Source organism: Scyliorhinus canicula, chromosome 7, assembly GCF_902713615.1.
Source record: "Scyliorhinus canicula chromosome 7, sScyCan1.1, whole genome shotgun sequence".
Taxonomy (NCBI): Eukaryota; Metazoa; Chordata; class Chondrichthyes; order Carcharhiniformes; family Scyliorhinidae; genus Scyliorhinus; species Scyliorhinus canicula.
In genome coordinates, this window is record NC_052152.1 from 191,367,290 (window position 1) to 191,394,466 (window position 27,177).

Sequence of the window (27,177 nt, forward strand, 5' to 3'; positions counted from 1 at the left end):
TGGTCTGTTCTGCTAGTGCTAGACTTGTCTTCTGTTTCTCGATGTTTGTCAGTTTATCAATACCTTTTGCATGCATCTATTCATTAGTCAGTCTGCACAGGCACAAAAATATAATCAAAGGAATTAATGCGATGTTGGCTTTTCTTTCAAGGCAATTAGAATTTAAAAGTGAAGAAGTAATGCTTCAGTTATACGTGGCCGTGGTCTGATTCCATCTGGAATACTGCGGTCATTTTTCGGCAATGAACAACAAGAAAGATATATTGGGCCTTAAGGTTTGGCCCTTGAAGGTCTTGCTGATTTACCAGAATGACTCATAAAGGGTTAAAAGTCTGGGAAACAATTTTATAAAGTTGGCCTGTATTTCCTTGAGATTACAAAGCTCGGAGGTGATCTAACCAAAGTATTTAATAATAATAATCTTTATTAGTGGGCGGTAGGGTAGCACAGTGGTTAACACTGTTGCTTCACAGCACCAGGGTCCCAGGTTTGCTTCCCGCTTGGATCACTGTCTGGCCGGAGTCCGCATGTTCTCCCCATGTCTGCATGGGGTTCCTCAGGGTGCTCCGGTTTCCTCTCATATGTCTCGAAAGGCGTGCTTGTTAGGTGAATCGGACATTCTCAATTCTCCCTCAGTGTACCCGAACAGGCATCGGAGTGTGTCGACTAGGGGATTTTCACAGTAACATCATTACAGTGTTAATGCAAGCCTACTTGTGAAACTAATAAAGATTATTATAATAAACATTATTATAGTGTCACAAATAGGCTTACATTAACACTGCAATCAAGTCACTGTGGTAATCCCCCAGTAATAATAATCGCTTATTGTCAAAAGTAGGCTTCAGTGAAGTTACTGTGAAAAGCCCCTAGTCATCACATTCCGGCGCCTGTCTGGGGAGGCCGCCACGCTCCGGCGCCTGTCCAGGTACACTGAGGCAGAATTCAGAATGTCCAATTTGCCTAACAAGCACGTTATTGGGACTTGTGGGAGGGATTGCACGCAGACATGGGGTGAACGTGCAAACTTCGCACAGCCAGTGACCCAACCTGAAATTGAACCTGGGTCCCTGGCGTTGTGGAGCAACAGTGCTAGCCACTGTGCTACCGTGAGACAGTGATTCAGTACGGTAGGGAAAACAACTCCCCTGGCTGGGGAATCCAGCGCGGGAGAGCATAATCTTAAAATTAGAGCTAGACTAGTTGGAAGCAGAATCTAGAAGCACTTTTTCACACAAAAGGTAGCAATGATCGCTTCCAAAATCTGGTCATCCTGGCTCAGTTGAAATCCTGCAAGTGACAATTGTCCATGAGTGAGCCTTTACAGTGAGTATTGGCAGACGATTGAACTGTGTGGGCCACCAGAGCTGAGTTGAAACTAATTCTAATTATTGTCCATCGTGAATAGACATACGCTTCCATCAGGAGTTGCCAAAGAGTCATCGTGGCCATAGAAACCGCCCTTCCTCTGAAATTGACTATAAATCTGTCTGTCTGCTTACCATCTGGCCTACCCACTTTATGTCCTATATATCTGCTAGTTTACATCTTAATTTGGTTATTTATCTATAAATCTATCTGTCAATCAATTAGTCTACCCAGCCCATCTGTAAACCTCTTGAGATCAAACAATGTGTTTGCATGAGAGTGTTTTGCTATTTCAAAAGAAGCATTAAAATAAAAGGGTTTGACAAAATTATTGATATTGCTCTATACTAAAATCTTAATATGTCAATCTTTACATTGATCCACCTATAAATATATCACAGTAGGAATCTGTGTGTCCACCTGGGAATCTCTTCAACTTTCCTTTACACGCTCGCTGGTTTACACCCCAGGGGCTGGTTTAGCACAATGGGCTAAACAGCTGGCTTGTAATGTAGAACAGGACTAGCAGCACGGGTTCAACTCCTGTAACAGCCTCCCTGAAACAGGCAACTAGCGGCTTTTCACAGTAACTTCATTGAAGTCCACTTGTGACAATAAGCTATTCTTAGCTCCACATCACGAGGTCTTCCGCCTGTAAAAGTGTCTATTTGTCTATCTGGTAAACCTCACCTGTCATTATATAAATCCGTCCAATGCCAATCTATAAACCTTCCCACCTGCTTGTTTGTAAGTCTGTCCATCTGTAAACCAATCAATGTGCAAACCTATCAATCTGTAACTGTCTCCATTCATAAATCTGTCTGTGCATAATTATGTCCATCTGTAAATGTTTCTTTGTACCTCCGAACATTCACTACACGCATTGTTTCATGAAAATTGGATTGTTTAAGCCATCAGTTGTTTAAATCAATGGGAGCAAATGGCTTCCTGAATGAGGAGGTGGGGGGGGAGGTGGGGTGAAGGAATAGGGTCATTATGATATGCATACAAAATACATGAGCATGCTGAGAATAGGGCAGATTTGCAGTCATGGTATGTGTGTCAATATGTGCTTATTCTTTGTCTGTGAATATAATTGGATCTGTTCTCATTTTGTAGGTAGTGGCCTGACAGCAACATCAGGGATTTATCAGGGAAATAATACAATCACCAGCTCTGCAGGCTTTAACAGTGCACAACAGGTATGATTGAATTCATTCAATTCTTCACCTACAGATCTTTTGAGATACTTGTGCATAATCCCTCAGACTGACATTATTGTGACTACACTGTCTGAGCTAGTATTTGAAAAAAATGGAACCTATAAAATAAAGCTTCATGCAGCAGAATCTGCATAAAATTAAGACTTGGGCTGATAAGTGGCATGTAACATTGATGACATGCCGTACCGTATATTGACCATCTCCAACAAGAGAAAGTCTCTACCTCCCCCTGACAGTCTATCGCATTTTCATCATTGAACCCCCTGGAGGGGTCCAATTGACCAGAATCTTAACTGGACCAGCCACATCAATACTGTGGCTACAAGAGTAGGTCAGAGGTCGAGCATTCTGTGGCGAGTTACTCATCCCCTGACTCCCCAAAACCTTTTCTATCATGCGCGAGCCACAACGCAGACGTTGTGATGGAATACTCTCCACTCCAACAGTACTCAAGAAGCTTGACACCACCCAGGGTAAAGCATGCTAACTAGATTGGCACATCACCCGCAGTCATAAACATTCGCTCCCTCCACCACTGAGCATTGTGACTGCAGCGTGCACCAGCTACAAGATACAATGTCCAACAATTGTCCAACCATACAATCTGTACCACTGGAAACCATGATGTGGAGATGCCGGCGTTGGACTGGGGTGGGTAAATCAGAAGTCTTACACACCAGGTTAAAGTCCAACAGGTTTGTTTCGAATCACTAGCTTTCGGAGTGCAGCTCCTTCACCTGGACTCACCTGATGAAGGAGCTGCGCTCCGAAAGCTAGTGATTCGAAACAAACCTGTTGGACTTTAACCTGGTGTTGTAAGACTTCTTACTGTGACTACCCCTGGAAAGACAAGGGCAGCAGTTTCCCTTCAAGTCACACATCATCCTGACTTGAAAATATATTGCTGCCAAACTTTTGGCATCACAGAGAACTTGACAAGGTAGATAGCAGGAAGATTGTTTCCTCTTGTGCGGGAGACTAGGACTAGGGGACACAGTTTAAGAATAAGTGGTCTCCCTTTTAAGATAGCGATGAGGAGAAATTGTTTCTGTGGAACTCCAACAAGTCCCCCCGCCGCACCGAGGCACAACGCGGTGAAACTGACCTCTACCCCAACAAGACCCACCTGCGAGCAATCAGCGAGGCAAAGGCTAAAACATCTGCCCTCACACCTGTCTGCAGCTCCGGTCGATCCAACACCCCGAATATGGCGTCTAGGGGACCAGGTTCCACATCCACATGTAAAACCCCCGAGATGGTGTTGAACACCATCCTCCAAAACCTTTCCAGCTCTGGGCAGGACCAAAACATATGCTCATGGTTCGCAGGGCCCCTCCCACACAGCTCACAGACATCCTCCACCCCCTCAAACAGCCGGCTCATCCTGGACTTTGTGAGGTGCGTCTTGTACACTACTTTCAACTGGATCAGCCCCAGTCTCGTGCACGAAGTCGAGGCATTTACCCTCCGCATTATCTCACACCACAACCCCTCCTCCAGCGCCGCCCCAACTCTTCCTCCTACTTCGCATTAACCCCCTCCATGGACACCCCTTCCTCCTCCAAAATCCTCCTGTAAATCGCCGACCCCTCTCCAACCCACCCCCACTGGCAGCACAGCCTCCAGCAACGAGGAGGCAAGCGCTATCGGGAAGACCTTCTTCGCAATGTGCCGCCCTGCGTATACCTGAAACTTTCACCCCACACAAGTCCAAATATCTATCCCAGCTCCTCCAGACTCGTAAATGGCCCTCCCAGAAACAGGTCCTTCACATCATTGATTCCCCTCTCTTCCCATCCACAGAACCTCGCATCCATCCTCCCCGGCTCGAACCCATGATTCCCCCTAATGGCATCCCCCCTGACCCAGCTCCCAACCTAAAATGCTGCCTCCACTGCCTCCAGATCTTCAGCGTGGCCACCACCACTGGATTCACCGAATGCTCCCCTGGGGCCATCGGGAGCAATGCTGTTGCCAGCGCACCCAACCCTGGCCACCTGCAATGGTCTGTCTCCATCCTCACCCACAAAGCCTCCACCTTTCCATTCCATCCCTGAATCCTCTCTGCATTTGCCGCCGAACAGCAATACATCGAATTTGGGAGGCCTAGCTCCCCTTGTCTGATGTCCCATCTGTCGTATTAACTTCCTTTTTAAAAATAAATTTAGAGTACCCAATTCATTTTTTCCAATTAAGGGGCAATTTAGCGTGGCCCAATCCACCTGGCCTGCACATCTTTGGGTTGTGGGGGCGAAACCCACACAAACACGGGGAGAATGTGCTCCACACGGACGGTGACCCAGAACCAGGATCGAACCTGAGACCTCGGCGCCGTGAGGCAGCAATGCTAACCACTGTGCCACCGTACTGCCCTGCTGTATCACGTTCCTAATCTTAGCCACCTTCCCCGCCCCAACAAACAAGTCCCCCCCCCCCCCCCCCCCCCCCCCCCCCCGCCCCCAAAAAAAACCTTGGCCCAAAAAAACGGCAGGCACTGAAACAAATGGTGCAGTAAACTGAAGGAAGGGGCTGAATAACCTACTCTTGCTCCTAAGTTCTATAAGCCTGCAACATCTCTCCTCACCAACTACAATGCCAACTCACTCTGGTTAGATGATTCCTGAATCAAACTGCCTTACCCTTCCTAATTCCAGTATTTTTATAATTAAGAAAGGAATGTGCTGAAATAACATAATTTCCTTTCAGTTTCTTGGAGATCAATTATCATCTCATGTTGTCAAGAGGAGGCAAAGGGAGCCTATTGGACCACCCCTAGTAAGGTTAATAACCCCATTGTACTGAGCAAAGCATCTGCAGAGGATGCCCTCAGGTCATTAAGCTGGTTTTGAGGTCCGGACTATATTTCTATACCTTATCGCCTGTCCCACCTGCCCCCCCCCCCCCCCCCCCACCACCACCTCCTTTGATACCCATGGCACATCTTATGGCATTGTACTAGCAAACCCAGAGGTTGTGAATTCAGAACCCACAGAAAACCTCCGGCATTAATTGTACGCAAGTGAATTTTCTTTTCCATAACCTAACATATTGATGCTTGCTTCTGTTTTCTCAGGAATACACTGCATATCCGGGCTTCCCACAGGGACAATATCCACAGTATTACAGCTCTCCATACAGCTCTCCATATGTAACCGCAAATAGCATTAGTCCTTCAGCCATTTCTGGAATGACTTATCAGATCCCGGAGCCACCGATTGCTATAAGCAATCAAACGAGTGCCGAGTCAATGTCAGGTAAGGGCAGAGCAGGGTATAAATGTTTCAGAAGCAATTTTTTCTTATTTACTCATTTAATTTCAGCACCGAACATAGTGTTGGACTAAATCACTTCAATAAAAACAGTCCTGCAACAAAACCCAGTAGTTGTGGATCAAGAGAAAAACAAAATTGAGACTTAAAGCTACAAGGATGCAAACGCAGATTTGTCTCTGTTAGGTACCACAATGATACCTTTAATTTATATATATAAATTACTGGGAAGGCACTAACTGTAAGGTGGAATGAAGTTTAAATCCCCCCCCCCCGCCCCCCCCCACCACCTTTTCAAGGGCAATTAGGAAGAGCAACAAATACTGTGGTGTTGCCAGCGATGTCCCATGAAAATGTTTTTAAAAACTAAGTGAAGAAGGGAGAAAGGTTTCACCCACCAGTGTCATCTGCCACATGGAGCAGAGCACCAGAACATCCTGGGCGGGATTCTCTGATCCTGAGGCTAAGTGTTGACGCCGTCGTAAGCGCCATCACGCTTTACGACGGCGTCAACAGTCCCTCAGGAGCGGCGATTCCGAGCCTCTCAGTAGGCCAGCACGGCACTGGAGCGACCCACCCCAGCCCCAGAGGCCGGACTGCCGATCAGTAGACCCCGATAGCAGGCCAGTCCACATCGGAGCCCCCCCCCCACCCCCCAGGGTCGGACCCCCTCCCCAACCAGGCCGCTCCCAGATGGTAGCACGCCGAGGTACCATCGGCTAGGACCACACGTGGGCGGCGCCGGCGGGACCCGGATTTTATTTACGCCCGCTTGGCCAATCCCGGGCGGAGAACCGCCTGGGGGGCCAGGTAGAGCGGCCCACGACCGGCGCCAATGCGCCGATTCTCTGTTCTCCGGCGAATTGGCGGACCGGCGCGGGGCGGCGTTGCACGATTCGCGCCCAACCCGGCGATTCTCCGGCCCAGCGTGGGCTGAGAGAATCCCGCCCCCTATTTCAATGTCGCAACATACAACCTGTAACCATTGTCATTAGAAGTAAAATATTTGGTCATCTGACTTTTTAAAATGGAACTGCCCTTGCATCACTGTCAACTCCCTTTAAGTATGGGTTCTCAATTATTATAGGTAATTGCACCATTCTCAGCTCCTCCAGGTAAATGACCCGTAGGAACGTAAACATTTTCATCACGGAAGGAGGCCATTTGGCCCATCTTGTACATGCTGGCCGCCAAATAGTCATCAATCCTAATCTCTCTCTTCAGCTCTTGCTCTGTAATCCTGTAGGGTTATGACACTTCAAAGTGAATGCTCAAGCACTTTTTAAATGTTATGAGGGTTTTGCCTCCAAACCCTTGGCAGGCAATGAGTTCCAGATCCCCAATACCCTCTGGATGAAATTCCCCACAAATCCCCTCTGAATGTCCGACCTCTTACCCCCGTTCTCTCTGCCTTCTGGTGATGAACTCGTCTACCAAGGGCATTTGGCTTTCCTATCCACTCTACCACAACCTCTTATAATGTTATATACTTCAATTAGGTCTCCTCTCAGCCTCCTATGTTCCAAAGAAAGCAAAGTTAGCTGATCTAATCTTTCTTTACAACTAAGGCTGTCAATTCTCGGCAACATCCTTATAAATCTCTCCTAGTGCAATTATATCTTTCCTGTAGTGCAGCGATCAGAACTGTGCATAGTACTCCAACTGTGATCTACCTAATGTATTATACAGTTCCAGCTAATAAAGAGAAATATCCATATACCCTCTTGATCACCTTTTCGACCTGTCCACCCACCTTCAGGGAGCTGTGGACACACATGCCAAGGTCCACTTGTTCCTCCGCGTTTCTCAATATCCGACCATTTTTTCTGTATTCCATTGTCTCACTCCCAGATCGAACTTCACTTGACACTGTTCAGCCACATGACTAATCTCCTAGCCAACTTTTTTTATCATCTGCAAATTTTTTATCATACCCCTCTAAATTGAATTCCAAATCATGGATGTATACCACTAGAAGCAAGGGACCTAGTGCTGATCCCTATGGAACACGACTGGATACACTCACAAAAGCATCCATGTTGCTCTCGGCTTCCTGCCTCTGAGCCAACTTTGGATCCAACTTGTCACTTTGCCTTGTATCCCATGGCCTTTTCCTTTTGGGACCAATCTGCTGTTTGGAAGCTGATCGAAAGCCTTGCTAAAATCCATACAGACTAATTCGAATGCAATGCCCTCATCAACTCGCCTTGTTACCTCCTCAAAAAATATGCCTAATTTCCAGTTTTTCCAAGTCACTCTGTAATAATTTTCAATTCTCTTATTGTAACATGTCTCTCCCAATTTCACTAGGATTATTATGCCATTCTTGAAATAATCTGAAAACTGTAAAGAAATGGACAAAGCACAGGCATGTGGTATCTTAACTTGTTGCAAGGCAGAAACAAATATTAAGAATATGACTAATATTTGATCTTTAGCTATTCTCTGTATTTTTATTTGCAAATTAATTTTGATGATGTATTGAATTATATTTATCGAATAAAAAATAATGTAACATATTTGATAAAAATGAACTTTAATAAATTGTTACTTCACAAAGTATTATTAGATCTGAGTTTATTTTATTGTACTGGAATACTACTGGTTTAAGAAATACGGACAGAACAGAATATGTCATTGCTTATGAACTTAAATAGTTGTTTTAATGTGAAAATATATGAGTCTGGTTATAGATTTCCTTCTGAGCAAATGCTCATGGTGTAAGGTGAAGAATTGTGAGAAGGCAGTCCATATGCAAAGGGCATGTTCTGCTTTGGCAAGTTGCAACGGTCCCTATGGTGCAACGGCATGATAATAACTGGGGAAAAAATTCTTCAGATACTTTGGAATGCATGTTGTAAATGGAATAGAAATCTCATGATTCAGTTGTGAGCCAGTTCCAGTAGTTATCACCTGGCAATCATTACTACATTACAGTGTGACAACACAATCCATGTGGAAAATGTTTACACTCAGTGAAGGTGGATTAACTACTTTAGTGAGACAAATGACCATACCCAGTTACAGAATCAGTATGGATAACAATTATAATCAATGAGTTGAAGGTAAATCATAAGAGTCCCTGTGGAAAGTTAACCAGCGAATGGGTGAGGGAGGCGATTTTCAGCCCGCACTAGCCCACAAAGGACGCGAACCTCATTTGAATAGATTTGCATCAATTTCAATGTTATTAGCGGCCCCTCCGCCACATGATCCTCCCTCATCAAATATTCATACCTCACCGACGTGACGTGACATCAGCGAGGTTTGCAACAGGTTTGGCCAGACGACAAGCAGTCGAGGGGACCCCTCCAGAGGCGCAGAGCTAAGTATAGCCCCCAGGGGCAGAGGGGCGTGGAGCACTGCCGCCTGGCATGGGTTCGCACTGTCAAGTTGACAACCTGGCAGTGCCATCCTGTACCAGGCTAGGGGGAGCCCCATGGGGGGGGGGGGGGGGGGGGGGGGGGGGGAGAGGGGGAGGGTTGCATTTATACGTGGTTGGGGGAAAATTGATAGTGGGGGGGGGGGGTTTGGAGTGCCACGATACTTCCAGAGTGTTGGTGGGGGAGGCAAAATGCCGAAGATGAAATTCGGTCAGGGGGTGGGGAGGGTTGCCGGGCATTTTGGGGGGGGGGGGGGGGGTGGAGAAAGAACCCCCGACAGATTATTGGCTCTGCTCTATCAGGCCCCACCCCACCCGCCAGAATGACTGTGTAAGTCACGCCCACTGATTTTGTTTCTCCAAGAGGCTCAATATTTGGAGAGAAAACTAGTCTGTGCAACTGGAAAGTTATACGCCAGTTTTCAGTCTGAGCCTGACACTTTGCCAAGTTCTGGTAAGATTCCGCCCACAGTGTCTGTTCTTCAACAAGCAAAGCATAGTTCACGTGAAGTATTCGCATTTTACCCTGTCTGACTATTAGCAAATGCAAAGTAGGCTCTGCAGCCCTTTGCATTATATTGTTGCATTAGTGCAGTTTTAGTTTATGACAGTAGCAGTAGAATGCTGTCACCACCTCTTTGTAACGGGGCCAGTTGCTTTTTCATAGTCTTAAAAGTGAAAAATAGTCTTTTAAAAATTGCAACTGCTGTGAAGCATGAACAGTCCCTGTCGGCTTTCAGATTGTCCTGAATGGTTTACATTTGTTTGTTTCAGGAGATTACAACACTGTCAATCGCGCTAGAACCCCTGTAAAAGACTTGGACTCAGATCGACAACGGAGAAGTTCAGATGGAAAGTTACGTGGGAGATCAAAAAGGAACAATGATCCTTCCCCTCTACTAGACACTGATATTGAGGTACTGGCTAATCATCAGATTTATCAGAACCTTGCTGATGCTTTCTACAGTGCAACAGAGTTACAATGTTGATTTGAATATTGTCGTGATATACAGCTGCATTTTATAAAAAATTTAAAGTACCCAATTCATTTTTCCCAATTAAGGGGCAAGTTTAGGTCGTCAATCCACCTACCCTGCACATCTTTGGGTTGTGGGGCGAAACTCACGCAAACACGTGGAGAATGTGCAAACTCCACACGGCCAATGACCCAGAGCCGGGATCGAACCAGCGACCTCGGCGCCGTGAGGCAGCAGTACTACTCTGCGCCACCGTGCTGCCCCCACAGCTGCATTTGTAACGTTTCAGTAAAACTACACCATTACAGGGGTGGAATCACAGCATCAAGGAACCACAGAAGTCTGGTTATAGGTTAACACGTCATTCGCAACATTATGCATTGTGCCTGAATATTATTCACATGATATCGGAGAGTTATAATATGAGATAGGTATCACTACAGTTACAACATTACACAACTATAGAGTTATGGGCGTAGGTTTTCCATCTATTTCTCCTCGTAATTGGGGTGGGGGGGGGGGGAAGGTCCAGTGTGGTGGGACTTCCACAAGACCCCCAGAGTCGGGCTGCTTCCACAAGACCCTGCTAAAGTCGGGCATTATCCCAACCCACAGGTCCTCAGCATGTGGAAGGCAGTGGGGTTCTCTGAGCTCCACTGGCAAGTGGTTAACCAGGCATTGCGTCATATAATGATAATAATAATCATTATTATTGTCACAAGTAGGCTTACATTAGCACTGCAATGAAGTTACTGTGAAAAGCCCTGAGTCACCACACTCTGGCGCCTGTTTGGGCACACAGAGGGAGAATTCCGAATGTCCAATTCACCTAACCTGCACATCTTTGGACTGTGGGAGGAAACCGGAGCACCCGGAGCAAACTCACGCAGACACGGGAAGAAAGAGCAAACTTCACGCAGACACTCACCCAAAGCCGGAATTGAACCCGGGACCCTGGAGCTGTGCCATCCCAGTCTATCATTATGGAAACTTACAGCACGGTCGGAAGCCATTATGCTGTCCTGGATCTGTGAAAGACCGTCATGTTAAGTTCTGCCTTTCTGCTTTTTTGTCTGTAACCTTGCAAGTTCCTCAACCTCACGTAGCTCTCCAACTCCCTTTTGTCATTCTTTTGGGGATTTTTCAGGTAGAACATTCCAGATCGCAACACTTCTGAGTGATTAAAAATTATCTTCATCTCCCTTCTAGGTTTTTCTCATTTATTTTGAATCAAGATGTCTAGTGTTTTGACCCACTTACCAGAGAGAATATATCTCTCCCCATTTAGTCAATGAAAATTTCTCAGCATCTGGAAAACCTCTGAGGTCAGCCCTTAACCTTCTCTGTTCGAAGGAGAATATTCCTAATTTTCCCAACCTCTCCTCTTAACTGAAATTCCTCATCCCTAGTCACACCCTTGCAAATCTCTTCTTTCACTTTCTAAGGTCTTACATCTTTCCTGAGTGTGGTGCCCAGAATTGTCCACTGCACTCCAGCTGAGAACTAATCAGTGATTTATAAGCTCCTGGCATGATATATTTACTATTTTATTCTATTCCTTTATATACAAACCTAATTAACTCACATGCTTTTGTAATCAATCACCTTTAAGGACTTGTGCATTTGAACACCGAGGCTTATCTACATTTATCACAGTTGTGTAATTTATAGTATATATTAACCCTCCCAAAGTCCATCACTTCACACTTCTCTGCATTGAATTCAATCTTCAATGCTTCTGTGCATCCCATCAACATAATGCTCAAGTCTTTAACTATCCTCATCACTATTATCTTGCCAAGTTTCGTACCGTCTGCGGGTTTTAAATACAGCTCCCTACACCTTAGCCTAGGCTGTTTATAAAAATCGCAAAGAGTAATGGATTCAACCTAACTTTTAGAGAGCACAACTTAAAACCGCGTCTCAGTCTAAACAATATCCTTCAACCGCCACTCTTTGCTTCTGTCACTGAGCCAATTTAGTATCCGTACAACCACTTCCCCCTTAATTCCATGGGCTCCATCTTCTTCATAAGCCTCCTTCATAGAACTTTGCAAAATGCCTTCTGAAAGTCAACATGTGCAACATCTACTAACTACAGTTGCATGATCGACTTTTATCAAAAGATTCAATCAATTTAGTCGAACACAATTTAATCTAGCAAATCCATGCCGAGTCTCGTTGCTTCATCCATGCCTTACCAACTGAAAGTATATTTTGTCCCTGTAGTTGCTCTATTTTATCCCTCTTTTTTTTGCATGGTTGTATAACATTTGTATAACATTTGTGACCCTCCACCCCTCATGGACCCAGTGGAAGTGGGAAGTGGTTGACAAAGGGTGAGATTCTCCGGCCGCGTTCGCCTGGCGACTGGAGAATTCTGCCCGAGGTCAATGGATTTTACCATTGCCAGCGTCTCGCCCATGGCCTTCTTGCGGCTGGGAGGGTTTGGGGGGGGGGGGGGAGGGGCGGTGAGAATCCAGCCCCAGGTGTCTCTTACTTTTTTTCGCTGGCTGTGAATGCTTTTTTTACCTTACTGATGGTACCTGTGGGCTGCTGCATTCTCTGAAACATCTTGCTCCAGCGTGCCTTCCGTTTTTTCCCCACAGGTCCCCCTTTTTCAATGGCGATGGATACTTTGGTTTAACAGATGACCCCGGTTCCAGCACACATAGAACGGAAAATGTATGAGACTGTGGTTCCTTTGTTTTTGTGGGCCTACCATTCATTGCGCACAGATGGTCCCTTCCCCCAGGAAATGGTGGGGCAAAGAGGCATATGCCCCTGTGTTGTAACATACCTTGGCCAATCCAGATCAACTGAAGAATCAGTGAAGGGAGGAGGAAAGCCTAGACCATGTTGCTCAAATTGCTATCACATTTGTAGTAACAAAGTTGCAATGCTTGCATTACAATGTTATGGTTACATTATTGTGTTGCAGCATTACAGAGATGTTAATCAAATATTGCAGTACAGCTTTTGATTCTTTTTCTGTTTTTACCAACCAGTTAACGGGCAAAGTAATCTCTGTAAAAGCCTGCGTCGTTGAAATATTCTGTCTGCACAAATTAGCTCTCCGAATACATTCCCAATTTTTCTAACGTAGCTGCTACCTTTGTGTGGCCAGTATAACATTTAATGCCAGTGTTTATCCAAATCATTAACTTGGTATTTAAACAGAAAAGGTAAAATGTGTAACTTGTGAAAACGCAAACATGTTTTATTGTTACATTGCAGTCCCTGTTTACCTAAGGAGTTTTATGGGGTGGGGGGACTTCGGAAAGCTGGAATATTCAGTCCTGTTTTACACATTTCAGGAATGATAATTCTACTCCATTCACATCCTTGACTCGATCAACACTCAGGAAGCAGTCATCTTCTGCATCTGTGCTATCTTCTCAAGATGCTGTATTTCAGAGTGGGTTGAATATCCACCTGAAAACACATCATTTGAAATAAAATCCAGAGAAATAGTGGTTGCTTACTTTTATGTGTTGTGCACACATTGACATGGAGAGGCCTGAAACGCTTTTAAAAGAGAGCAATTTGTTTAACTTGACTTCAATTTGTATCCGTCACATGTCCTCTAATGTGTCTTGCGACGTGACATATCCTTTTCATGATGGACTATATAATAGTCCCCTGTGGTCTGTCCCTTTAATGTGTCATTGTGGCAGATTTTTTTCCAGTGTGGCGATCACCTAACCTTTTGATATCGTAGAATCATAGAATCTACAGTGCAGAAGGAGGCCATTCAGCCCATCAAGTCCGCACTGGGCCTTGGAAAGAGCACCTCACCCAAACCCACACCTCCACCCTATCCCCGTAACCCAGTCATCCCACCTAAACTTTTTGGACACTAGGGGCAATTTAGCATGGCCAATCCACCTAACCTGCACATCTTTGGGCTGTGGAAGCACCCGGAGGAAACTCACGCAGACATGGGGAGAAAGTGCAAACTCCGCACACGCAGTGACCCAAGCTGGGAATTGAACCTGGGACCCTGGAGCTGTGAAGCAACTGTGCTAACCATATGTCCACATGAAAATATGTTAGGAGCAGGAGTGGACCACACGGCTCCTCAAGCCTGCTCCGCAATTCGATAAAAGCATGGCTGATCTGATTGTGGACTCCACACCACTCTCCTGTCCATCCCAGATAAACCCTTGACTCCCTTGTTAATCAAAAATCTAACTCAATCTTCAACATAATAAACCAGCCTCCACTGATCTCTGGGAAAGGGAATTCACGACAGTCTGAGAGAAAAAGGATTCTCCTCATAGAATCTCTACAGTGCATAAGGAGGCTATTTGGTCCATTGAGTATGCACGGACCCTCCACAAGAGCACCTTACTCAGGCCCAATCCCCCACCCTGTCCCCATAACCCCACCTAACCGTTGGACACTAAGGGGCCATTTAGCATGGTCAATCCACCTAACCTGCACATCTTCGGACTGTGGGAGGAAACCAGAGCATCGGGAGAAAACCCACGCAGACACAGGGAGAACATTCAAACATCCACATAGGCAATCACCTGAGGTCAGAATCAAATCTGGGACCCTGACGCTGAGGCAGGAGTGCTAACTACTGTGCACCTCAGTCTTATCTCAGTCTTAAATGAGAGACCCCTTATTTTTCTCCTCTGAGCTATCACCTGTAAGACATGTACTTTCGGGCAGCATGGGAGCACAGTGGTTAGCACAGTTGCTTCACCGCTCCAGGGTCCCAGGTTCGATTCCCGGCATGGGTCACTGTCTGTGCAGAGTCTGCACGTTCTCTCCAGGTTTGTGTTGGTTTCCTCCGGGTGCTCCGGTTTCCTCCCACAGTCCAAAGATGTGCAGGTTAGGTGGATTGGCCGTGATAAATTGCCCCTCGTGTCCAAAAAGGTTAGCTTGGGTTACGGGGATAGGGTGGAGGCAGGGGTTAAGTAGGGTGCTCTTTTCAAGGGCCGGTGCAGACTCGATGGGCCAAATGGCCTCCTTCTGCTCTGTAGATTCTATGGTTCAATGGCTTAAAGTGAGCAGATCATGACATTGCTCTTTAATGCGTTTCCACAACATATTCCTTTAATTATTAGTGCAATTAGAATCTGTGTAATTTCTTGCAAAATATCTGGTCAGATATCTGCCACCAAATGTTTGTTTCACCATCTGGGTGAAATTTGCAATGAGCCCTGTGTAGTGTGATTTTATGGAGATTTATATTAGGCTTCAGGCAGAAATCCGGAAAGAAGTCACCAGATGTATTTCTTTAAGATGAAAGTAGCCCCAATTCAGTTCCTTCAGAACTACCCTGTGACTTTATTTTGAAATTCACTCAAGGGGGCAGCACAGTGGCGCATCAGTTAGCACTGCCTAGGTAGGGTGTTCTTTGAGAGGTTCAATGCAGACTCGATGGGCCGAACGGCCTCCTTCGCGGTAGCACAAGTGGATAGCACTGTGGCTTCACAGCTCCAGGGTCCCAGGTTCGATTCCCCGCTGGGTCACTGTCTGTGCGGAGTCTTCACGTTCTCCCCCTGTCTGCGTGGGTTTCCTCCGGGTGCTCCGGTTTCCTCCCACAATCCAAAGGCGTGCAGGTTAGGTGGATTGGCCATGATAAATTGCCCTTAGTGACCAAAAACGGTTAGGAGGGTTTATTGGGTTATGGGGATAGGGTGGAAGTGAGGACTTAAGTGGATCGGTGCACACTCGATGGGCCTAATGGCCTCCTTCTGCACTGTATGTTCTATGTTCTACACAGTAGTGATTCTATGATTCTATTCTATTTGCAGGGTAGGTGGTTTGGCCACGCTAAATCACCCCTTAATTGGAAATTTGTTTTTTAAATTTCACTCAAAGGCTTTCCAGGTTTATATTTTGCTCAGCAACAGGCTAATAAAGCAACTTAAAGGAGAACCTCATTGTATAAATTCAGATTTATTCAAATATTCTGGCTATTGATCGATCTGCGTCATACTGGATAGTCAGATCTGTTCTGCATGTTTTGGGTTATAGCACTCTCGCCTTTGAGTTAGAAAGCTGTGTGTTCAGGCATGTGAGCAGATAATCTTGGATAATATTCGCGTGCAGTATGGAGGGAGTGCTGTGTTGTTGGAGGTGCTGTTCTTTGGTTGAAGCATTAAGCTTATCTTCCTGACTACGGTCGGCCACTAAAGATCCCATGGGGTAAATATTGACTTTGGATTATGCTGTAAAATGGGCGATATTAATTTAGCAATCTGTTATACGTCTCTTTATGTTTTCATTTTCAGTGAATTCACCACACACCTAAATCAATATTGCCCATCATACCGTGTTGGGTAAGCTACATTTACCCCACGTGGCACTATTCGAAGAAGAATGTGGAGTTCGTCCAGTGCCAACGTTCTTCCCTTAACGAACACCAGCAGTAATGCATGAACTGATTATGTGTCACAGTGTGCTGTTTGGGATGCTGCTGTGTGGAAAATGGCAGCTGTCCTTGTTTATGTAACAGCAGTGATTGCACACCAAAGTAGTTTTTCGTATTTATACTATTTCTGAGACATGATGAGGTGCTCAGCGCCAAGGACCTGGGTTCGATCCCGGACCCGGGTTCCTGTCTGTGTGGAGTTTGCACATTCTCCCCATAACTGCGTGGGTCTCACCCTCACAACCTAAGGATATGCAGGGTAGGTGGATTGGCCACGCTAAATTGCCCCTTAATTGGAATTTTTTCTTAAATGTGTTGAATGACGCGATGCTATATAAATGCAATTATTTCTTTCAGTGGGAAAATCCGTTTTTCTCTACTATTGCTAACTAAGTTCGGACTAGGATAGGCAGTCCTGTTCTGAGTGTGAGCTTGCTTTGGAACAGATCTGGAATTGTCGGCTGTGTTAAGCTAAACACGGACTTCTAAGTTCATTCGTTCAGTCCCATTGGATATTTCACAATTCCATTTCAGTTGTCGCTTATTTCCATGGGCAATGCTTTCTGCTGAATTAAATAAGTCAAATTCTGATTTTATTACAAAGGATTCTGTGACTTTGTTTTAACCAGTGTTTTGGGGGATTGAATTCCAGGGTTTCTGTCTGTTTACAATTAGGGCTACTGGTTCATGGTGACTGAATGACTCAAATTCCATTTTTATTGCATACGACTATGGGACTTTCCAGGATTTTACCAGTGTTTTGGGGACATTATTCTGAGATTCCATCCCTTTTCCAGTCAAGCTGAAAAACAGAGGGTTGCGTTTATTTGGCACTTGAACAGTCGCGACACATTTATTGTTGAGGTGGATTTATAATATCACCAAATATTTCAGGGAAATATTTTCTTCAGACCTATTTTCAGGTTGGTCAGATACCGATCCCTGATCTGACTCAGCTTCCTCTCTTGGCGTTTAAGCGGACTGTCACTGCCCAGGTGAATCGTTAAGTGTGATTGAGTGTCACATAATGCAGTCACTGTCTCCAGCTGACTGACTGACCGCATTCATGCCAGATTCTGATCCAGCACCCAGCCTATGAAAGATGCATGAGCCCACTTTTGTCGGATAATGATATTGTAGATTTGTTCAGCGTTCCTGTCAGAGCTAACCTCTTCTTCGGTTGTTCTCTTCACAGCGGGTTTTTGTGTGGGATTTGGACGAAACCATCATTATTTTCCATTCATTACTCACAGGGACATATGCCACCCGATATGGAAAGGTAGGACCTTTACTCTAACACCCCTATTCCTCAGAGGAGAAAGAATGCTGTGTGTGTATTTATTTGCCAAGTGAAAGGTATAGGCCCCCTTTTATGTTGCACATGGAGGCTTTAATTAACCCATTTAGGACTAGGGTAATATAAAGTCAGTTGCTCTTCCTGCTTATATGAAAGCATTACATGTTAAGGTTCTGTTGTTCTATAGATTTAATAATTTCTCTGCATAAAATGGAATATTTGGAATTTTGAGGGAGCTATTTTTACAAGTGAGCGTAATAAATCCTGCATAGTCTACATTTTATTGTTCGTCTCTGTTCACCAGAAGAACGGAAAATAGGAAAATCAGGTGCGCAAAACCTCCCCTTAAAAATCACGTTAACATTTGACTGTGTGTTCCTGTGTTTTCAGCCAACTTGCTGTAAAGTTTTTATGTTCATCTAGACCATATGGAAAAGTAAGTTTCTTGAACAGAGCACAGGCCTCTGTTGCATTGCTTCATGTTGTCCATGTGTAATGGTCCAGTCCTGAAGCATAAGAAAGAGGGAGTCACAAAAACACAAGTATACCCTTCGGTGTCCTGTTGCAAACAGGTTGGAAGGCTGAAACATCGCTAACGGGCTCCAGCCGCAATAATATTTGAGGTCGTGAGAAGCCTTCAGCACAGTTGGTGCACAAATTGTTATTGCACTCGGTGTCTCTTGCACACGTTAGCTCGTTACTTGGAGCTCTGGTGCCAGCTACATCACTTCAGACATCACTAATTGCATTGTTAGCTCCATCTTTCCTAGATGACAACAGCCTCTACACTTCAAATGTACTTCATTGCCGATAAAGTGCTTTGGGTAATTCAAGTCTTTTTTTTCCTCAAAGAGAGTTCACCCACTGATTTTCTTAGCAGAGCTGGGGAGGGAGAAAGTGGGCGGGATTTTCCACCGCGTGTTTTGCGGCGGCAGATGGAGCCCACTATTGGACGAGGGCAGGATCTTCTGGTCCAGCCATTGTCGACAGGGTTTGCCATTGAATCCACCCCTCGCTGCCGGAATACCCGTCGTGGTGGTGGGCCGTCAGCGGGACCAGAAGATCCCACAGGCGTGAACACCCGGAAGGTTCCAGCCAATAAAGGAGAGAAAATAAATGATATAAGGACAACTTGGTAAGTAACAAAGAGGGAAGAGGAAAGAAGAACATACAGTGCATCTTCAAGGCTTCATAAGACACTTTGCAGCCAGTAAAGAATTTTTAAAGTATCGTCACTGTTGTTATGTAGGCAAGCATGGCAGCCATTTTGAACACAAGATCCCCCAAACAACGAGATATAACGATCATTTAATATTTTTTGAAGGGTGTTGGTTGAGGAATGAATATTGGTCAAAGCATTAAGAGAACTCCCCGTTCTTCTTTTAATAATGTTATGTCATCTTATACATTCATGAGAGAAGGTAAAGTTTAATATCCGAAAACGAAGCATTTCCTCTGACCTCCTGGGTATTGCTTGCCATGTTGAACCTCCGGGTGGAGTGCTTGTTTCGGGGGTTTCACGCCAGGCATGCGGACGATGTGGGCCACCCTCCGAAGCTGATTGAGGGTGGTCAGTATTTCAATGCTGGGGCTGTTGGCCTGAGCGAGAACACTGAGGTTGGTGCACCTATCCTGCCAATGGGTTTGCAGGATCGTACAAAGGCAGCGCTGAGGGTTTTGACGTGCCTGCTGTACATAGTCCAAGCCTCTGAGCCATATAGGAGGACAGGTACTGCTCTGTAGACCATGAGCCTGGTGCCTGATCTGAGGTCCTGGTCTTCAAACACTCTCTTCCTCGGGCGACCGAAGGCTGCGCTGGCACACAGAAGATGGCACTGAGCTTCATCGTGAATTTGCCCTTGTTGACAGTAGGCTCCTAGGTATGTAAAGTGGATCACGCAGTCCAAGGCCTTGTCATGGATTTTGATAACTGGGGGACAGTGCTGTGTGGTGGTGGCAGGTTGGTAGAGGACCTTTGTCTTACAGACATTACAGGATGTTGCCTGGGCTGGATAGTTTTAGTTCTGAAGAGAGAGTGGATGGACTTGGATTATTTTCCTTGGAGTAGGGGAGAATGAGGAGGGACATGATTGAGATGTATAAAATTATAAGGGGCATAGATAGAGTAGACGGGAAGAAACATTTCCCCTTGATGGAGGGATCAATGACCAGGGGGCATAGTTTTAAGGTAAGGGGCAGGAGGTTTAGAGGGGATGTGAGGAAAAATGTTTGTACCCAGAGGGTGGTGGGAGTTTGGAACTCGCTGCCTGAAACGGTGGTAGAGGCAGAGACTCTCATATCAATTAAGAAGTATTTAGATGTGAACTTGTGAACCTAAGGCATACAAGGCTGTGTGTTGGGAAATGGGATTAGAATAGTTAGGTGGTTGTTTTTGATCGATGCAGATTCAAAGGACCAAAGGGCCTTTTCTGTGCTGAATGACTCTATGACCTATGTTTAGTGTAAGGCCTGTGCTCTTGTGAAGGTGTTGACGGTGGCTTGGAGCTTGACCTCCGAGGTTGCGCAAATGCAAGCATCATCTGCATACTGTAGTTCAATGACAGAGGATGGAGTGACCTTGGATTGCCCCTGCAGGCCGTGGAAGTTGAACAGATTCCCGTCTCTTCTGTAGTTTAGTTCTACTCCAGCAGGGAGTCGTTGAGGGTGAGATGGAGCATTGCAGCAAGGAAGATCAAGAAGAACGTTGGTACGGTGACACAGCCTTGCTTGACGCCAGCCCAAACATGAATTGGGTCTGTGATGGATATGTTGGTCAGGATCACACTGTGCATGTAATTACGGAGCAGGCGATGGATAGTGACAATGTTTGGTGGCAGCCGAAATGGAGGAGGACGCTCCATAATCCCTCATGGTTGACAATGTCTGAGGCCTTTGTGAGGTCAAAGGCGGCCACGTGCAAGGGTAGGTCTTTTTCCCTGAATTTCCTTTGCAGTTGCTGAATGGTAAAGATCGTGGGTGGGATTCTCCAGCAGGGAAATTCCTCTGCAGTCAAACCTGCCACCTTTCTTGAAGATGGTCACGATTATAGCATCTCTGAAATCTCCCAGCATCTCCAGATAAGGGAAATTAAGTTATGTGTTTGCATCAATAGTGCTTCTCCGCCATGTTTTAGTGCTTCATTGGCATTCCATCTGCTCCAGGTTCCTTGTTGTTCTTTAGCTGTCAGGTGGCCCTTTCCTCCTCCCGTAGGGTTGTGCTGAGGTGACAGCGGGTAATACGCTGGGAATGGAGTAGAGGGCACTCCTGATGAAGACCGAGTCTGAGTTAAGGAGGTCTTCGAGGTTCTCCTTTCAGAAAACATTGACTGCTTCTCTGTACCTGTAGAGAACCTCTCCGATCTTGGCTATCAGTGGGGTGAGGCCTTGTGTCCTTAGGCAGCAGGTGGTCTTGATTGCGCTATAGAAACCTCTGCGTCATGGCTCTTGGCTAACTGCTGGATTTCTTGCACTTTCTCCACCCACCATCTGTTCTTTAGATCTGGGTTTTTTTTTGCTGGGCCTCAGCCGTAGGCATCTGTGGAGCTGCTTTCTTGCTCTCAAGCTGAGTTGCTGTTGCAGGTTCAGAAAAGTCTCGCGCTTACAGCTTATCTGCCCCTGGATCTCCACTCATTCTCATTGCACCGACCTTGGTGGTTCCTGCTCCAGTGACCAAGCGTCTCTTCGCAGACACTGATTATGGAGGGCATGAGGGCAGACCAGGCTCTGTGGACACTCTGCGTCTCTGGCTGATTGGGAGTTGTCAGGTTGGCAGTGCGACGCTGGCTGAATAGGGCTCTATTATCAGGGCCTTTGAGTGTCTTTCATCCTACAACTCATTAATGTTTCCTCAAATGAGTGCACTCAAGAGTGAACTCTAGTCCCAGACTCTTCTGTGGCTGTGAAAAGGCAATGCTTCTTCCCCCATTATTCTGCACCATAACAGGATGAATGAATCCGTATATGTACCCAAATACAAACATGACGGTAAACAACAGACTTGTTGGGTGGGATTTTCTTGTCCCTCCCATTGCGGAACGGGGAATTCCCACCCAGAGTCAACGGATCTGTTAAGGGCCAGTCAGATTTTCTGTCACGCCCCTGTGATTCCCATAGGCAGGACCGTAAACTTTGGGCCATTATTCATAAATATAAGGGAACATTTTCCCCAATGTTAGGCTCCCCATCTTACAACATCATTAATGTACATTTATACGGCATCCTTATCATAATGAAAACATCCAAGGTACTTCACAGAGGCATTAGGAAACAAAATACAACACGGAATTTCAACAGGTGAAGAAATATTAGGTCAGAAGGCCAAAAGCTTAGCCAAGGAAGTAGGTTTTAAGGAGTGTGTTAAAGAAGGAAAGTGATTTCGATGGGCAGAGAGGTGTAGGGAGGGAATTACCGAATTTCGGACCGAGGCAACTGTAAGATGGAGCGATTAAAAGTGGCGATGCCCAAGATGCCAGAATTAGATAAGCAGATATTTCCAGGAATCGTAGGGCTGGAAGAGATAAGAGTGCAAAACCTAAATATGTTGCTTGATCAGCAGCTAATGAAGATCAGCGATCATAGGCATGATAAATGAACAGAACGTGGTGTGGGTTAAGACATGGGCAGCAGAGTTTTGGATGATCTCATGTTTACAGAGAGTCGAATGCAGAAGACCAGTTAGGAATGTAAATTGGTATAATCAAGTAGTCCCAGAAATAGCTGTAAATCAAGGAATGGCAGGGAGAGAGGAAGTCAAGGAAATTACAATCACCAGAAAAGTGGTAGTGTATAAATTGTCGGAGCTGTGGGCTGACACGTCCTCGAGGCCTGATGGACTTCACCCCAGGATCTTAAAAGAAGTGGCTGGTGAGATTGTTGATGCATTAATTTTCCAAAATTCCCAAGATCCGGGAATCCATTTGATTGGAAAATTCAAAATGTAACTCCTTTATTCAAAAAGGGAGGGAGACAGAAACATGAAACAATAGAACAGCTAGCATAACATCTGTGTTGGGGAAAATGATAGAAGTTATTATTAAGAAGATAAATAATAGGGTAATTGGAAAAATTCAAGATAATCAGGCAGAGTCAACATGGTTTTGTGAAAGGGAAATCACATTTAACCAATTTATTGGAGTTCTTTGAAGAAGTAAGGTGCTGTGGATAAAGGGGGAATGGGTGGATATACCGTACTTAGCTTTCCAGAAAGTATTTGATAAGATGTCATCTTAAAGGTTATTGTGGAAAATAAAAGGTAATGGCGTATATTGGTTTGGATAGAAGACCAGCTTGTCACAGGAAACAGAGTAGGCAAAAATGTCTCATTTTGTGTTTGGTAAAATGTAATGAGTGGAGTGCCACAGAGATTAGTGCTGGGATCTCAACGTTTTATACTTTATATAAATTACTTGGATGAAGAGACTGAAGTTTTGGTTACTAAATTTGCATGTTACACAAAATAGGTGAGAAGGTCAGGTGTGATGAGGACGTAAGGAGGTTACAAAAGGATATAGGTAGATTAAGTGAGTGGACGAAGATCTGGCAAATGGGGCATAATGTGCAAAAATGTGAAATTGTCCAATTTGGCAGGAAGAATAAAAAATAAGTTTATTTTCTACATGGTTTGAGATTGCAGAACTCTGGAATGCAGAGGGATCTGGGTGCCCTAGTGCATGAATCACAAAAGGCTAGTTTCCAGATACAGCAAGTAATTAGGAGAGTAAATAGAACTTTATCATTTAGTGCAAGGAGAATTAAATACAAAAGTAGGAAGGTTATTCTTTAGTTGTTCAGGGAATTTGAGAGACTGCATCAGGAGTATTATGCTCAGTATTGGTCTCCTTATTTAATAAAGAATGCAAGTGCGTTGGAAACAGTCCAGAGGACGTTCACTAGACTAATAGCTGGGATGGGCGGGTTGCCTTTTGATGAAAGGTTGGACAGGCTAGGTTAGGGTTTTGGATTTGATTGAAACATATAAGACCCTGAGGGGTCTTTACAGGGTGGGTGTGGAAAGCATGTTTCCTCTTGTGGGAGAATCTAGAACTAGAGGGTCGCTATTTAAAAATAAGGGATCGCCCATTTAAGACAGAGTTGAGGGGAAATCTTTTATCTGAGGGTCGTGCATCGTTGGAAATCAAAAGGCCGTGGAAGCAGTGTATTTAAATATTTTTAAGGCAGAGAGAAATTGTTTTTTGATAAGCGAGGGGTTAAAGGTTATCGTGTGTAGGTAAGAATTTGAAGTTGAGATTGTATGATCAGCCATAGTCTTATTGAACGGTGGAGCAGGCTCAAAGGACCAAGTGGCCCACTTCTGCTCCTAGTTTGTATGTTCATATGTAGGTCTATGTTCTTTTCATGTCTTATTCAGATAACAAGATGTGGAAGTGGTTTCTTTATAGTGCAGAGGAGAATTTATGGAATTAATCGTTGCATTATTTCCTGTAAAGGTTTCTGTAAATATGAATTTGAAGACAAGAAGGCAAGACATAAAACAAAATCTAACCCATCGAGTATTTTCCTTTAATAAATGTTATATTATTATCTTTCCTGTGGATGAGTATCTTTAGCAAAAATTCTGGAAGATTTATACCTGCCTCTATAACTTGCAAAACATTTTGGAATGGATCCTGCATTCTGGGACTAGGTAATCCCGCTAGAGTCGAATCATTCCTGATCTTCGCTGGTGCGAGGAGCAACGCCCAAGAACGATTCACTCTTCTTTTCCATGCAAATTTATGTATCGGGGGAGCTCCTGGGATTCTGTCGGAATCCCACTATCGGCCGCAATTTTGAGCAGGCGGCCTGATACCAAGGTCAGGTAACCACTCATACATAACACACGTTCCCTGGGCCCACACAAACACTAGTACAGATGATGGAATAAGAGGAGAGGCTTAACGATTTTTTTTTTATGGTTCATGAAGAAGCTAAAACAAATCGTATATGGATAGCTCTCCTGGGTGCATTTGTAAGACGATTTCCACATTTTATTCCCAAAAGACTTTGGTTTGCAGTAGATCTCAAATGTTTATTTTGCAAATCTGAACACACTTTTGAGAGAGATATAGGGGGCGATTCTCCCAAATGGAGCCCAAGTGTTCACGCCTTCGTGAACGTCATCGCGTTTCACGACTGCGTGAAACGGGCACGGGGACGACCGATTCTATCCCCCACAGGGGGCCAGAACGGCGCTGGAGCGGTTCATGCTGCCTCAGCCTCCCTTCCCGGCACCAAGTGGACACCGCATCAATCTGCGCATGCGCAGTTGGGCCGCGCCAACCTGCGCATGCGCAGGGGACTACTTTAGTGCGCCGGCCCCGACTCAACAAGGCGTCGATGTTCAGGGGCCGGCCGCACCAGAAAGTAGGCCCGGGGGGAGAGGCCGTCCCGCCAATTGGTGGGCCCTGATCGCGGGCCAGACCCCATTAGAGAGTGTTCGCTTCTAAAATACTCATGTGTTAAAATGGGGTTCCTGGGCTCCCGCGGCACAGTTTGCACTACCCCTCCGGGGGCGGTGTTGGGGGGGGGGGGGGGGGGGGGGGGGGGGGTGAAAATTCCAAACCCAAACATGCCGGAGGGAAAAGAATGTTTTGAATCCTGATGGATTTTGAGCCCACGCTGTGTTTTTGATGGGCGGAGAGAGTGTAGGTTAAAAACACCTCCAAGGTCTCTCATGCTCCCTGTAGCCGGATGGCAGTCGTCCATTGTGTGAATAGGATTACAGTTTTTTCTTAATGCAGCCATGAAAGGAAGAATTAGAATCTTTTTATAAAAAGCCCATCCATTCAACAAAGGAAAAATAGCCTTGTATTTATGTGATGCTGATAACATAGTTATAATAACTCTCATGAGACCCATGGGGACACATGGATCAAGCTCCCCTGCTAGTGGGTGGAGGCTCACCCAACTGGGGCGTGTAAATTCGCCCTTTTGAAGCCGGCCCGGACTGGGACCAACCGGTACTTCCGGTGCGAGCCACGTTGCGGCCTTTACTTTATGTTTATGAATTAAACCCTGTTTAATGTATCTTGGGCCTCCTGAGCTTTAATAATAGTAAAACATCCCGAGGTGCTTCACAAGAGCATTATCAGGCACTAATGGGGAGCAATTAAAATCTGGGATGCCCAGGAGACCAGACTTGGAGAAACACAGACATTTGAGAGGATTGGAGAGTCGGAAGGGTGAGATCATGAAAGGATTTGTAAACAATCCTGCAAATTTTTTAACTGAATAATTTCTTAATTGGGAGTCACTGTAGGTCTGTGAGCACAGGCATGAACAAAACCTGCTGTGAGTTAGAACACCAACTGCTTAGTTTGTATGAGCTCAAGTTAAAGGACACCAGGTGATAAGCATTGGAACAGTCAAGTCTGGAGGCGAAAGCAAGGAGGTTGAAGACTTCAGCTGTAACTAACCTTATACTCTGGAGCTGGATTTTCAGCCCCGCCGCGCCACATTTCTATTTTACCCCGTTGGCGGGATGCTCTGTTACACCGACTGTTCAATGGGGTTTCCCATTGTGGGGCAGTCCCACGCCGTCAGGAAATTCCCGGGCTGCCGGCAAAACGGAGCATCCCGCCGGCGGAGAATCCAGTCCACTATCTTCCAGACCCTTCACCAATTTTATCATAATAATCTTCATTGTCACGAGTAGGCTTACATTAACACTGCAATGAATTTACTGTGAAAAGCCCCCAGTCGCCATGTTCTGGCGCCTGTTCGGGTACACGGAGGGAGAATTCAGAATGTCCAAATTACTTAACAGCGTGTCTTTCAGGACTTGTGGGAGGAAACCGGAGCACCCGGGGGAAACCCACCTCGACACGAGGAGAACAGACAGTGACCCAAGCCTGGAATCGCACCTGGGACCATGGCACTATGAAGCAACAGTGCTAACCGCTATGTTACCATGCCGCCCACTACTGTGCTTACTATCCAAGCCTCTTGCCCTCATAAACGTCACTCCCATTGCTAACCAAACATTCAGTGACAAAAATTGGAACTTGTTGCACCTGAACTACAGCCACACTATTTTGACTCTTTTAATACTCAATCATCTCTGCCAGGCATCTTACACAGGTATTTGTTCACTTACAAATGCTGGTGAAGAGTTTAATGACAATTTAAGAACCCAGCATTTAGCAAAGCATACACTGCTTCCATTTTTGCTGCAGCTTACCACTGATCAAGCTGGTTTCATAGTTTCCAGCCTCCTCCATAGTACCGCTAGGGACCACTGTCAGCTCCCAACCAACATTCTAACTGCCTCCAT

General features: G+C 45.5%; 1 protein-coding gene across 3 annotated transcripts in view; it reads left to right on the top strand.

Annotated features, from left to right (window-relative positions):
- Positions 1–27,177, top strand: part of LOC119969645 (eyes absent homolog 2-like) — a 293,262-nt gene that overhangs the window by 167,358 nt on the left and 98,727 nt on the right. For all 3 annotated transcript variants that reach the window (XM_038803556.1, XM_038803558.1, XM_038803557.1), the window contains exons 7-10: positions 2,488–2,570; positions 5,665–5,845; positions 10,017–10,159; positions 17,806–17,889. In XM_038803556.1, coding sequence (XP_038659484.1) covers positions 2,488–2,570; positions 5,665–5,845; positions 10,017–10,159; positions 17,806–17,889 — 491 coding nt within the window. The remainder of the gene's footprint in view (positions 1–2,487; positions 2,571–5,664; positions 5,846–10,016; positions 10,160–17,805; positions 17,890–27,177) is intronic.